General features: G+C 41.3%; 1 protein-coding gene across 2 annotated transcripts in view; it reads left to right on the top strand.

Moving 5' to 3' along the window:
* The window catches only part of rfx3 (regulatory factor X, 3 (influences HLA class II expression)), a 16,905-nt gene extending 3,123 nt beyond the window's left edge, over window positions 1-13,782 (top strand). For both annotated transcript variants that reach the window (XM_014003707.1, XM_014003709.1), the window contains exons 2-17: window positions 2,375-2,487; window positions 2,600-2,688; window positions 3,729-3,987; window positions 5,806-5,880; window positions 6,166-6,347; window positions 6,497-6,616; window positions 6,697-6,821; window positions 7,908-8,023; window positions 8,821-8,936; window positions 9,042-9,196; window positions 9,284-9,381; window positions 9,476-9,625; window positions 9,717-9,925; window positions 10,003-10,156; window positions 10,341-10,383; window positions 10,750-13,782. In XM_014003707.1, the coding sequence (XP_013859161.1) occupies window positions 2,380-2,487; window positions 2,600-2,688; window positions 3,729-3,987; window positions 5,806-5,880; window positions 6,166-6,347; window positions 6,497-6,616; window positions 6,697-6,821; window positions 7,908-8,023; window positions 8,821-8,936; window positions 9,042-9,196; window positions 9,284-9,381; window positions 9,476-9,625; window positions 9,717-9,925; window positions 10,003-10,156; window positions 10,341-10,383; window positions 10,750-11,036 (2,286 nt within the window). In that variant the 5' untranslated portion in view covers window positions 2,375-2,379 and the 3' untranslated portion in view covers window positions 11,037-13,782. The remainder of the gene's footprint in view (window positions 1-2,374; window positions 2,488-2,599; window positions 2,689-3,728; window positions 3,988-5,805; window positions 5,881-6,165; window positions 6,348-6,496; window positions 6,617-6,696; window positions 6,822-7,907; window positions 8,024-8,820; window positions 8,937-9,041; window positions 9,197-9,283; window positions 9,382-9,475; window positions 9,626-9,716; window positions 9,926-10,002; window positions 10,157-10,340; window positions 10,384-10,749) is intronic.
* Window positions 13,783-14,027: the final 245 nt, after the last annotated feature.

Genomic DNA, 14,027 nt, shown 5'->3' with positions numbered 1-14,027 from the left:
AAATATTACAATATTAAAGAACTGTTCTTGTTAATTTGATGAAAACATTTTAAATTTCCAGTGCACTCACATCAGAATAATTTATAGATTAGATGTTAGAATAATTGATTAATGGAAAAAATAATGGTTAGATTAATCAATTAGAAAATAATCGTTTGGTACAGCACTAGTCTCTGGTGCATAGAGTCAGTGCTTTAACATTCTTCTTTATAGGTTCATAGTTTTTGACATTACCAGTCCTTACAATGAAAGTCACTCCCACTTTTCTTTGTACTCTTAATCCCCCCCCCCCCACTTTGTAAACAAACACAGTTCTTTGCATACCCTCCACTACTTAAGCTCCCAATCACATCTCCCTCCGCCTGTTTTCCTGCCACCTGATCAAGCTGCTGAGTCGGAAAAAGAAAAAGAGAATATTTCTCCTGGATGTAATCAGTCCTGCTCACTACCGTGTATGTCTTGACTCCATACGTTACACTCACAACTTTGTCATACGCTATCATTACAGAGGCAAATTATTGCGTTTTCCGTTGGCTGTGAACCTCGTGTGCGCCTCTTCACGATTCGTGGCCTGGGAATGTTAGCGAGGAGGAACTGAAGGGAGAAAACACGGGGCGGGCAACAAAAAAAAATGTTGCACTCCTTGGTGGCTTTTGTTCCTCTGTGTCTTTGTAGGGTTTGCACTTGCTCAGTGGAGCACGGCATTTAAGTGGGCCACAAGGGAGCGCCTGAATGGTGTGGCAGGAGGTATGTGTGTGTGTGTCATTGTGAAGGGGGTTGAGGTGAGGCGACGAGGGTATGCTGTGATGCAGGGGCTCCTTTTCCTCAATTAGGTGGGCTCAGTTGGGGCCATTTGCTTTAGCTTTCAAACTGCTTCGTGGGATACAAGCGAAATATAAAATGTTCACCCTCATCAAGTCCTTTTTCTGGCTCAGGATGTAGGAAACTGAGCGCTACAGGTTAAATATGAGGCGTGACGTGTTTGAGTTTGGTGCTCCTTATTCACGGTGACGCATCAGATTGAGAGATTACAAATATTTGGACTGAACAGCAGTGGTTTTGTTAACAGACATAGGTCTGTCTGGCTCCTCAGCTTGCCGCTACTCACAGTAAATGCATTTATTTCCCAAAGGTGCTCACCACTTGTTTTGATGAAATCAAAAGGCTCCGCTAGCTTGAATGTTTACAGAAAAGTACGGTTCATTTCCACGCCGTCTCATTGATACTTTCACCGATAGTGCGCTTAGTTTTGGTCTAGCTACCCCGACAGGAATAGAGTGAAAGCTTAGAAAGGGGACAGGGCAAGTTTGAAGGTAATGGAAAGGGGCAAGCTGTCCCTGGAGTGATTTGAAGCTCTTAGGAGTACCCGCTTAATTAACCAAGAGAGGCTTGTTCATGGAAACTGTGATGGGGAGGAGTTGGCCTTTCCCAGGAAGCAACGCGTGATGGTAGCCACACTGTTATTAACTCAAAAACATAGGTTAAGCCCAAGTCTTTCCACTCACTCTCTTGCTTCTCTTCAATTTTGCCCTGTTAGGCAAGGCTTAGTAAGTATACCACATACAGCATCACAGTGTTGCTTTGGTATTATTTGTAATTGCAATAAATTGGTAAAAAGGCATATTTCCTGTTTTCAGAAACATGTTTTTTAATTCCTGTTCCAGGACTCAGTCAGAAGCAACTTTAAGCCTGTAAAAGTGGGGACTGGCAGACAAATGAGAAACACCATCTATTTAGAGTTTGTTAAATATTAACTCGGTTTATGGCTGCAAATGTGGAGACAAGACCATGTGTCAGTGATGCATGAGGCTCTCGGTACACCGAGTACCAAAGGGTGGAAACAGGTGTTCGGGTACAATTGGAGCTGCTTTGGTGGGATTGATTTGGGCAAAACATACATTGGGTTTATGTTGACACCTTGTGCTTCCTGTTTTCCCAAGATTAGGTCCTTGTTTGGCTGGGTTTTCCATCCTAAGCACATAAAACTGTGGATACTTACTGCATTTTTGGACAAACATTTCCTCAAGACAAATTTTTCTTTTGTTGCATGGAAAAAGTGAAACGTCAAGTTTGCTTTTAAGTTAGTGGAGATTAATGTCACTTTTTTTGGAAGGGGGTAATATGTTCCAAAACTGTAGAATGGAGTAAAAGTTTAGCCGCAGATTCTGGCATCAATGACGTATTCTTTGGTTAACTGTCTTTATTTAACAGGGATATTGAATTTATATTGCTTTGAGTTTATGATGTGGTTATTATGAGATAATAAAGTTGATTCACCCATGAGGCCAACAGGTTAATAGTTGCGCTGGCTTTCGCTTGGCGAGGCCATAATTCATCGACTGATAATCTGTGTTTTTTTTTCTTTTCTATTCAGGCGCCATGCAGACCCCTGAAGCAGGCGCTGACTCCACCTCCACTGTCCCTCTTCAGACCACCGTGCCTGTCCAGCCTACCGGCTCCACCCAGCAGGTGCCTGTCCAGCAGCAGGTACAACCTGGCCTTTTTCAACGCATATTTTGGATCCAAACGCACGTACGCACGTAACGTTTGAAGTACACTGAAACAAATAATTTGAAGTTGTTGCGATTTCTTTTGCCAGGCCCAGACTGTTCAACAGGTCCAGCATGTTTACCCAGCACAGGTGCAGTATGTCGAGGAAAACAGTGGCGTCTACACCAACGGCAACATGTGAGTCAGTCTGTTGGCCAGCGCCAGAAATATCAACACTCCATCCCTGCAGCCTGTTGTCTCTCTCTCTCTATCTCCTCTCAAGTCTTTTCATGTGATCATTCATGTCACAAGCACATGATGTTGTGGGAGCACAGTTGTCTTTTGTGTTTGATTTCTCCTTTCATTTGTTTTTTCCTTCTTTTTCTGTGAGGAGCTTGCAGTCATATGCCTTATTGTACCCAGTCACCTGAACATGACCAGAAGTAGGACAGTGTTGTTGTTTTTTTTAAGTGTCGATGCCATGATTGAAAGGGGTCCCCTGGGTTTGTCTTACTGTGAAAAATGCCTAAATGTTTGTATATAACAGACACAGTGACTTCTACAAGTGTACATATAAGAGGAGCTGGTGTATGATGGGTGAGCATGAGGCCCATGTTAATTTAATATAGCTCCTTTCAGACACGCACTGCTTTTATTACCCTTACGTGCCTGAAGTTGTCAGTGTGATATCTTAATAAATTCTCTTTCCAGAAAAACATGTTCAAACTTTTTTAATTTGTAGAACGTAATTTTGTGTGTGGCTCAGCTTCTAATATGACAGTGGGGAGGGACGCTGTCAGTTTTAACAATTTGTTTCTTTAATATAAGCTACACTGTTATTGTAGTGCCTTAAAGGTCTCAATAATCTGATTGTCAGTTGTTTCAAAAAAGAACGCCTACTGTTCGTATAAGTTAAGAGAGATATTTTCAGCTGCTTCCATATGCAGCAGCCTTGATATTTTAGTTTCCCGCAGTGTGCTTGGAATGCTAATATGAAGTACAGGGATATGACAGTGTGTGAGACTATTGAATACAGGCATGAAGACTAAGTTAATCTACAGTTCAGTTTGGTGCAAATGCCAAATCTTGCACGAGCACCATGGGGCTTTGTCATTTTCACAGGCTTTGTTCAAAGAAGTGTGAGGAACATAAAAAAAATAAAGGTCTTGCATTTTTAATATTCTTCGTCATGAGCTGTTTTTTTTTTTCTTCTTACCTCTAACCTCTCTACTGAACAGAAGAACCTACTCGTACTCTGAGCCACAGCTGTACAGCCAGAACAGCGGTGGGAGTTACTTCGACACGCAGGGCAGCTCGTCGCAAGTTTCCACCGTGGTGACATCTCACGGCATGACCAACAACGGAGGAGGGAGCACCGGAGGGATGAGCATGGGCTTGGCGGGGGGTCAGGTAATCAGCAGCAGCTCCGGGGCTTACCTGATGGACAACGCCGGACCACACCCTGCCACCCAAACCGCACGGGCCTCCCCAGCCACCGTAAGTTGCAAAGCACTCGTAGAAATGGCTTCTTATGCTTGAACCTGTTCCAGACTGCTTTTGTGTTCATAATATCACTGACTAAAAGTTATGATCAGGCATGAACACACACATTTTATATTCTGTACTAAACAAAGTCAAGCTTGAAACCAAACAGCCACGCTCTGATGATCTTAATATTTAATATTTTTATTCCATTTGAGTCTTTTTAAATGAGGTTTTGGCAGCAATGATGTCATGTTTTATAACTCTGTATCGGTCAAGGTGAAAAGTGTACACATAAAAAAATTATCTTAAAATTTCAAGTTTCAAATAGCTGAATGTATGTATTCCTTTTTTAAAACAAAACAAACTTACAGCAGCTTCAGACTATTTTTGCCATGCAGTCACCTCACATAACTGGGTCTACAGGACTGAGCAAAAGTTTTAAGTCATGCAGTAAAACAAAAACAGTTCAGAAAAACAAATTGAAAACCTTCAGAAAACCAGAAGCACTACTGATCAAGATGATTTTAAAATATTACACGAAAGTCTGGCTTGTTGGATGATAGCTGAATATCACTAGATTGAGCCAGTTGAAGTCAGTCACTAATGAACTAATTTTTACCTGTCATAAATAATAATTGTTATTATTATTACCAGTTGACACTTGTTCACTTCATACTTGGTGATATTTTAGGATGAAACCTGTCTCTTGGCTAACCATCTCCTCAACAGGTTTGTCTTATAGAAAGCTAGAAATATTCAAATATATTTTATTTTTACACTGTGTAAATATTACATAAATTAGAGCCAAAACAACTTGCAATATTTAATAATTTGTGCTCAACTGTAGCATGATTCAGCAGAGTTCTACACTATGTGCAGTAATATATGCTGCAGAAGCTAATATCTGCTAATCAGTTCAATAATTAACGGTGATTACATCAGCTTTATAAGCTTATATTAATTGTAAACAGTTACATTATTAGCTTCAGTTCTGGTCAGATCACATCCACATTGAGATAAATAAGATAAAATCTGCTTACCTGTGAAATGAGATGTTTTCCTGTTTCTCTGCAGTTATTAAATCCATAACACACACAGCTTTCTGCCATTTTTATATACATTAGATAGCTTATGTTCACGCTAATATATTATTAATATTTTTATTAATATTATTATTAACAGTTTTTATGATTTCTACATCATCAGTACGTTTTTCATTATGTTGACAGCATGTACAGCAATGGTAAATGCAGATTTTTGCCCATTGCTTAGCCCCAAAGCTTTTACTGTAGATCATACGGTCACATGGTCAAGACTCACAATTGTCTTAGATGCAAATTTTAAAGAAATCAGGGGTGATTTAAAACTCTTGTACATCATTTCATGGTCATCTTTATCTATCTAAAAACAGACAGAAATTCACAGAAAACCTTGCACATAGCCACCTTACTGCACTCTGTTGTTTTTCTATAAGAGTTGGGTATGTCATCTTCACATTCATAGTTGTTACTGGTGTATTTATGATTCATAAGTCCTGAATAGTTGTGTGTACTACAGCTATTCACAGTATAGGTTATTCGATGTTTTGTATGTTACATTTGCCCGTTTCTCTGCTAAGCAAAGATTTGCTGTAAATGACAGGTAGACCTGCTCTGCTTGGGGTTAGCGGTGCTTGCTTTGATCTTTTCTAGACTGTCTTTATTTTATTTTATTTTATTTTTTTTGCTTGTGTACACATCAAGCTCTTTTAGTTTTCTTGCTTTGGTTTTGATCCCACCCCCCACCCCCCCACTCTTACATTTTGTTGTCCTGTGCTTCGTGGTTTATCAGATTGAAATGGCGATTGAGACTCTCCAAAAATCTGAGGGTTTATCCAGTCAGAGAAGCTCGCTGCTCAACAGCCATGTAAGTTGCTTTTCGAAATGCACGCCCTCACCTTACCTTAAGTTTTGCTAATCCTAATCTTTTGCTGCTCTGCCTGTCTATCTTTCTATATATGGTTTTAGTGTTGTGGGTTTTCTTTTGTATGTTTGTGGCTTGTTTTGTTTGTTAATTGCACTCAAATCACTGGCTGCCATAGAAGCTTTTGCAAAGCTGCTACGCAGCAACATTTTTACTGAATCACGTGTTTGTTGACCAGGGTATAAATGTAGTTAAGTGAGTTAAAAAGCCCAATTCGCCCTCTTTTAGCTCCAGTGGCTTCTTGACAATTACGAGACAGCAGAGGGAGTAAGTCTACCACGATCCACCCTCTACAATCATTATCTTCGCCACTGCCAGGAGCAGAAACTGGACCCTGTAAATGCAGCCTCTTTTGGCAAACTTATTCGCTCCATCTTCATGGGACTCCGTACAAGACGTCTTGGAACGAGGTTAGATGTTTCTGCTTATTTTTTAAACCATACAAAAACGCATCATATTGACTTGATCATTTCTCCCCCCACCCATGTTATTTACTGAAGATTTTTGTGCAATCTCAGTACGACTGTCAGCATGTTTACCTTTTCGCTTTGCCTCGCAGAGGGAACTCTAAATACCATTACTATGGTATACGTGTGAAACCAGATTCCCCGCTTAATAGACTTCAAGAAGACATGCAGTACATGGCCCTCAGACAGCAGCCTGTTCAGCAGAAGCAGAGGTAGGACACCCTGGCACGCGACACTTGTTGCGACACGGTTCCAAGTTGCTGGAATACTGAGGTTTTCATTGTGACTTCAGGTTCAAGCCAGTGCAGAAGTTTGACGGTGGCTCTGGGGACAGTTACACAAGTGGAAGCCAGCACCATCCTGGTGCAGCAGAGCAGACGGTTATTGCACAGAGCCAGCACCACCAGCAGTTCCTAGGTCAGCAGCTTTTTTTTTCCGCTTTATCCATCTGTCTGTAGAGCTAAGAGCTGAAACAAACTAAATGCTACATAAAGAAAAAAATTGTATAGGTCTTCTGGATCAGGACTCTGTACCACAGAGCAGACAGTGTCCCTACAAACCCAGGAGCCAGGGAGAAAGAGAAATCACACACACGACAGGCCCTGGAGCAGTGTGGTTATCCTGATTGGGCTTTCCTGAAAGCAGACAGGAAACACAGACAGGATTCCATGCAACCTTCAGGTGAAAATGAAGACCCCAAATGCAGACCCAAACCAGTGGTTATTCCGTATGTTGCGGGTGTTTCAGAGAAACTGAGACGTTTATTTTCTAAACATGATGTCCCAGTGGCTTTCAAACCCCAAAACACATTACGGCAAAGGCTGGTTCACCCCAAAGATCCGGTGCCCCCACACAAACAGAGCAATGTTGTATATGCTGTTAAGTGCCAGGAGGACTGCGACCAGTTATACATCGGGGAAACAAAGCAGCCACTGTTCAAAAGAATGTCCCAACACAGACGAGCTACATCTAATGGCCAGAACTCTGCAGTTTTCACTCATTTACAGGCCAGCGGTCACTCTTTCAGAGATGAGGATGTTCTCATTCTTGATAGAGAGGAACGTTGGTTTGAGAGAGGAGTAAAAGAAGCCATTTTTGTGAAGAAAGACCGTCCATCATTAAACAGAGGTGGAGGCCTCCGTTTTCAGTTGTCCCTCTCCTACAGCGCTGCTATTGCCAGTATCACTCCACCCCCTGTTAACAATAGGTGTTAATTAGGTGTCAACGATAGCCATGTGATGTGAGTGTCAGTCACATGGAGGCAGGGCTTAAAAGCCTGAATTTTGCCTGAAACTCTCAGACTGAAGAAGTCTCTTGGAGGAGAGACGAAACGTTTCATTAGAGAAGAACCCGTCCAGAAGACCTATACAATTTTTTTCTTTTTGATTTTTTTACCTGGATTACTGAGATGCATCAGGATAAATGCTACATATAATATTTATCTGTTTTCAAACGTCTTTATAGTTGTTTATCAAATTCATTTTGTATTTTATTTCTCGACAGATGCATCGCGGGCACTCCCTGATTTTATAGAGCTGGACTTGGGACAGAATAACACTGAAAACATTGGCCCAGAAGATGTAAAAGCTCTCCAATCCCTTTACAGAGAGCACTGTGAGGTTAGATAAAATAGATTCTTTTTGAACATTTTCTTCAAGGTCACAAAAAACACTGTTAGAAAACATTTCTTAAAGACAGCTAAGAAAAGTCTTTTAATGTCAGTTGCACATTTTAATATCATTTCATATGTTCTTCATTGTACATTTGGACACTTTATCGCCATGATTCAAGTCCTTACTTTCTATCATACTGCTCTTACCATTAAGATGGAGATGCAGCTACCAGGAAAAAGAGTCAAAAGAAGGCCAATGAGGAGATACAGTATATGGATGCAGTTAGAGAGGATGTAGAGGTAGCTGGGGTGAGGATGGAGGATGCAGAGAATGGAGCGTGACTTGGCTGTGGTGACCCCTGAACAGCCAAAAGTTATGTAGCTATTATGACACCAGTTTAGACATTTATTCTTATTAAGCTAACAAGAGAAGGCCATAAAGTTGCAAACACTGAACTAAAGTCTTAAATTATAAAGTGAAATACACTTTGAAGTTTAGGTAAATTGAGAGAAAGAGAAAAGGTGTGTAATAAATGTGAACTGTTGATATTTTTAGCATTTTTTTTCTCCTTGTTTGAATGTTGTTATGCTCAACTTTTTTTTGGAAAGTAGTAATTGCCTCCACTAAGCTTCAAGAGGTGTGAAGCCAAAAATAAAATAAAAAAAGCCAAAGGCTGATGAGCTGATGTTTCGAAAAGATGTTGGATATCTAGTTGTTTTCAGAAAAATGCGTTCTTGTCCCACGCACAGGTGCTGCAGTCATAATTTATCACTCATCTTGTTTAATTTCTGGATGTGTTTCAGGCTATATTGGATGTCGTCGTGAACCTCCAGTTTGGTCTAATTGAGAAGCTGTGGCAGACATTCTGGCGTTATTCTCCTCCTGACACCATAGAGTGCGCCACTGTAACAGAAAACAGGTGCGACTGAATTATCCTCATCAGTACATGGATATGTTTATTTAATGGAAGGTAATGGGATTGTTCAGACGAGTCTTTTATAAATACGGTTTGCTCCCTCTGTAGCAGCATAAGTGAGATCGAAGCCCGGCTTCCTCGAGCACAGCTGTTGGTGCTGTGCAGAAACGAGGCGGTTCTTAAGTGGATGAGCACCTGTGACCATTTAATGTACCAGGCCCTCGTGGAGATTCTTATTCCTGATGTCCTGAGACCCATTCCCAGTGAGCCACTGTCACAGAACCTTATGATTCACTGAATAACTGCTTCAGGTTTGTAGGATCTTTAACTCCCTACTGTTTTCTTTTCAGGTGCCTTGACTCAAGCCATTCGCAACTTTGCCAAAAGCCTGGAAGGTTGGCTTGGTAATGCCATGAATGCCATTCCACAGAGAATGATTCAGACCAAGGTGCACTTCTGCAGGAAATAAACGCAGAGAACATTTCTGTATGAAAGTTAGGCAAAGCTATAACCTGGGTGTTTTTGGTGTGTTCTCATCTCAGATTGCCGCTGTTAGTGCCTTTGCGCAGACGTTGCGCAGATATACATCTCTGAACCACCTGGCTCAGGCGGCACGTGCTGTGTTGCAGAACACATCGCAAATCAACCAGATGCTGAGTGATCTCAACCGGGTTGACTTTGCCAACGTACAGGTCAGAGCAGTCCTTTGCGTTCCACGTTTCTATTATTTTTGTTTTGCTTTTTCGTAACCCCCCCTGCTTGTCCCGTCCTGTTGTTGTACAGGAGCAGGCATCGTGGGTGTGCCAGTGTGAGGAGGGCATGGTTCAGCACTTGGAGCAGGACTTCAAGGCCACGCTGCAGCAGCAGAGCTCTCTGGAGCAATGGGCAGCCTGGCTGGACAACGTGGTCACTCAGGTGCTGAAGCCTTATGAGCACAGGCCCAGCTTCCCCAGGGCAGCTCGACAGTTCCTGCTGAAGTGGTCCTTCTACAGGTGGGAATGATGTCGACCACACAGACGCACTGCAGTGTGTTTGACTCCAAACCTCAACGTTGTTTCTGTCTCTGCAGTTCAATGGTGATCAGGGACCTGACCCTGCGCAGTGCTGCCAGCTTCGGTTCCTTCCACCTCATTCGCCTGCTTTATGATGAGTACATGTTTTATCTCGTGGAGCATCGTGTGGCTCAAGCTACAGGAGAGACGCCGATTGGTGTCATGGGCGAGGTAAGCATAGAGCTTCTGCTCCTTTATTTCATCGCTGGACTCTAAACTCATTTTTCTTTTCTGTTGGCATTTTGTTTTAATGTTTATTATTGTAAACAGAGCACTGTATGTCAGTGCATTTACCAATGTACAGAAAACAATATAAACCTCTAATCTCTTTTTCTTTTTGAATGTTTCTTTTCAGTTTGACAACCTCAACAACCTATCTCTTACTAGCATTGATAAAGGTAAGATAAGCAGATTACTATACAAAAAAGTTGTTTTAAAGCAGTACCCCACAAATATCCGTCTACTTATTTCCCATTAATTCCTCAAGATTTATTGCCAAAGGAAATGAAAAGTCATATAAGTTGCAATAATTGGATTCTGCTGTTCCCTTCAATCTGCTATGAGGAAACACAGTAGGCCAGAAAACAGAAGAGTAAAAATATCTAAAAATCTTGATGTTAAATTTATTTATTCAACTACTTCATATATTTATTCAGCTGGTCATGCTGGGTGTTATGTATTACTGAAATGTTTGAGTTTTGTATGAGGATCATTTGAGAGTATATTTGAGAATATTTACCAGCGTGCTTCCTGCTTTTGTTTAGATGAAACGAGTGGGATGGACAGTGATTTAGAAGAGGACACGGAGGAGTCCGGGGAACCGCTCCCCAAGCGGGAGAAGTCGGAGCATGAGGTAATCCAGGTGATCCAGGTCGGGTCGCTAGAGGACGGGACCCACCCGGTGGTGGGCGTCGTCCAGCCAAGCGTCCTCCACTCGCTGCCACAGCCCCCCCAGGACCACGTTGAGCACATCAGCGTCGTAACGCCCTCCGCCGGGACTCCCACCATCCGTCACTGCAGCACCACCGGCAACACGTACGCCTCCGTCTGAGGCCGCAGCTCGCCTCGTCTGCCCGGTTGTTTATCCGTCTCGCTCCCCACATTTCTCTCTTTTTCACTCGAAGTCTAGATGTCCGCGTCGTTTCCATGCGTTGTCTCTGTTTGCAACTCTCCGCTCGGGCCTGGTCGGCTGGAGGAGTGACGCTCTGGCCAAGATGTGCTCTCTGTCCTTTGTCTGACTTGTTTGAATTCTGGATGTGTCGTCATCCTGTGAGTCTGTGCTCTAACACAGTGCGGCAGCTGGTGGAAAGGACCTGGAGCAAAAGGACTAATTTGACCCATTAAATGTTTCCTCTTCAGACATGACTTACTGTTTCTGTCTGTGAACACAGATGGGCTTCGTTCCATTAAACTACTGATGTCTCCGAGCTCAAATCCATGTCACTAGTCCCAGGAGAGCAAATGCATTGACTGATTCCAACCTTCATCTGTTGTACATAGTTTGTTTTTTTCTTCTAACATTTCAGTTGGTATTAGTCAAACTTCATGGTGCTAAGACTGTTTTTTCTTTTAGTTATATCCTATTTTTAGTATAATTTCAGCAGCTGATATTCTAGCTGAATGAGATGTTTAAGTTGTATGTAGCTAGAAAAAAAAGGGACAACTTTTCAGTTTATGTATATTTATGTAAAGATCATGAAGCAGTTCTGTTTGATAGTTATGTTAGTCATAATCGCTTAACGTCTTTAAGCCACAAAAAATTAAAAAAAATGTCTGCTGCTGCTTCTGTACACAGATGAGATTGAGGGGGAAAAAAAGGCTGTTTCAAAAAAGAAAGCTAGCTTTCCTATGCACCCTGCGCATGATGCTCGCCTTTGCCTATTTTAGATGCTCTTTAGTGTGGTTTATGTGACGAGTAGTCCCAATCTTGAAAACAACCTACGGGGCGTGATTCCCTGGTTTTGCAGTTTTTATTTTTTGTCTTAATCAAGTTTCTTAAGTTTGCAGTGGACCAAAAATAAACTAACTAGAGGAAGCTAAGAGTGAGCCATTTGAGCCACCAAAAAAAAAAAAAAAAAGAAAAGAAATGAAATAGTAAAATGCTGTTTCCTGTCCCGCAGTGCCATGTTTCAAAGCAGAAAGAATGTCAGGGATTTCTCGTACCTCGGCTTTATCATAGTGCCTTATCCTTAAAATGCAGCTGTCCGTGTAGTCCTGACCTGTGTGCTGCAGAGAGCACCGCAGCTCCTCTGCATTGTCCCAGCCGCAGATTTGGCTTTCTGGTGACTCGTGGCTGGATTTGGGCCGGCTCATCAGTGTTGAGGCCTGTGGGATGCAGGCGCACCTGTTTGTTTCTCCTCTGGATCAGTTTTTTTTTTTTCTTTTTTAAACTCGTCCGAGTCTTTAGCCTTGCTCCTGCCCTCACTCTGCCTTTCTCGAGGCCTATTCTTGCTTCAGTCTTTTGTCATAGGATGAAGTGTGCCTGTGTGTGCGTGTTCGGATGCTTTAGATCTGTGCTTTCACGTGTTTATGTGCCTGTGTCTGCGTGCTCGTGTGTGTGTGTGTGTGTGTTGGGACACATCCATCAGTCCACCCTACCTCAAACCAGTGGTGCCAGCCCTTTGATGCGTGCAGCACAGTCACCAAACCTTACTGCACACACCCGTACACACACACCAACCTACACACCACTGTACTGCACAAATCTCAACACAATGGAGAAAAATCTGCATTGCTTTTCTCTCACCTCCGATACTTTTCATTTTTAAATCCATATAACACTTAACCCTTTGTTCCCTGTTGGAAGATCATCTTTGTACAGTGGACCAAAAGTAGATATTTTCTAATATTGAAAGAGATATATAGATATATAGATATATATGTATAGTATATAAAATGCTGACACACTACATATATTTGTTGCTTTTTATGTGTGTGATCCGATTGTTAAGACGTGAATGTGTCCTCCGGTAGCTCATCTGTAATTAGTTCATAGACTGTGAAGTGTAAAAGACTTTGGGACTAACTTCTGGTTTCTTAGATTGCAACTTATACTTGAACTGTTATAGCCTTCAATGTTGTGGGGAATATTGAGATTAATCCTCTAAAAATAGGAACTTTTTTTGGTTGGTGTTGCTAAAAAAATTTTGTTATTTGCTCATGTTTTTCAAATGCTTGTTTAAACAGTCATGTATTGTTTCTCCACAAGAGAAATTTTTATTTATTGATATTTATTGTGTTTTTGTTTAAGTACTATGTTAAAATGGGCTCTGAGGAGAAATTGTGAACTGATTCAAAACAGCAGATCTACTGTACAGAAAGAGCAGAAGTTTTTTTTTGTTTTTTAATGTTTGCCTGAGGTTAAAAAGAGGCACTGCATTCACTGGGTTCCTTTTAGCCTTTTTTGTGGAGCCTAGGTTGTAATAGTAAAATAAGGTGGGAAAGTGCAAATACATTGTGTCATTTAGACTACTGATGTTTTACCTTTTGGTTGAATTTGACTGGTTAAACCTGTGGTACGCCCATGTTACCCTTTACACTCAGACTGACTTGAAATGTTTGACCAGTTGAAGGAAAGTTTGCCTTTTTCTGTTAAAATTATAACCGTTTCACATTCCCAAAAAAAAAAAGGCAACTCCACTGTACTTTGCTGCAAGTTGAAGGTATTTTAATTCTTTGTGCTCTTTATGATCTTGAGATTGGAAACATATTCTTAGTATAAAACTGTCAAATTCAGGTCAAAGGTTGTGACAGTGTTGATAAATTTCAGTGAATAAAAGAGGAAAAATGCAAGCCTACAATACTCATGTTCCCATAACTGCAACAAAACTGATTGGTGGCCATTACATTGTATAAAATGAGAAGAACGAAGTTTTTATTGGTCACTGGTTTTCTTCCTTACTATCATGTTTATTGTAATTTATTTAACTTCATCTCAGCCTCTTTATAATTCTTCACAAGATAGATGGTGACTTGTATTATTTTGTGCCTGAAGTAAAAAAAAAAGGCTGAAAATGTGCTAGTTTGAGTCACAGTTGTGTGC

The sequence above is a fragment of the Austrofundulus limnaeus genome, unplaced genomic scaffold, assembly GCF_001266775.1.
Source record: "Austrofundulus limnaeus strain Quisiro unplaced genomic scaffold, Austrofundulus_limnaeus-1.0 Scaffold20, whole genome shotgun sequence".
NCBI lineage: Eukaryota > Metazoa > Chordata > Actinopteri > Cyprinodontiformes > Rivulidae > Austrofundulus > Austrofundulus limnaeus.
The sequence above is the reverse complement of the archived record's forward strand: the minus strand, read 5'-3'. Positions and strand labels throughout refer to the sequence as shown.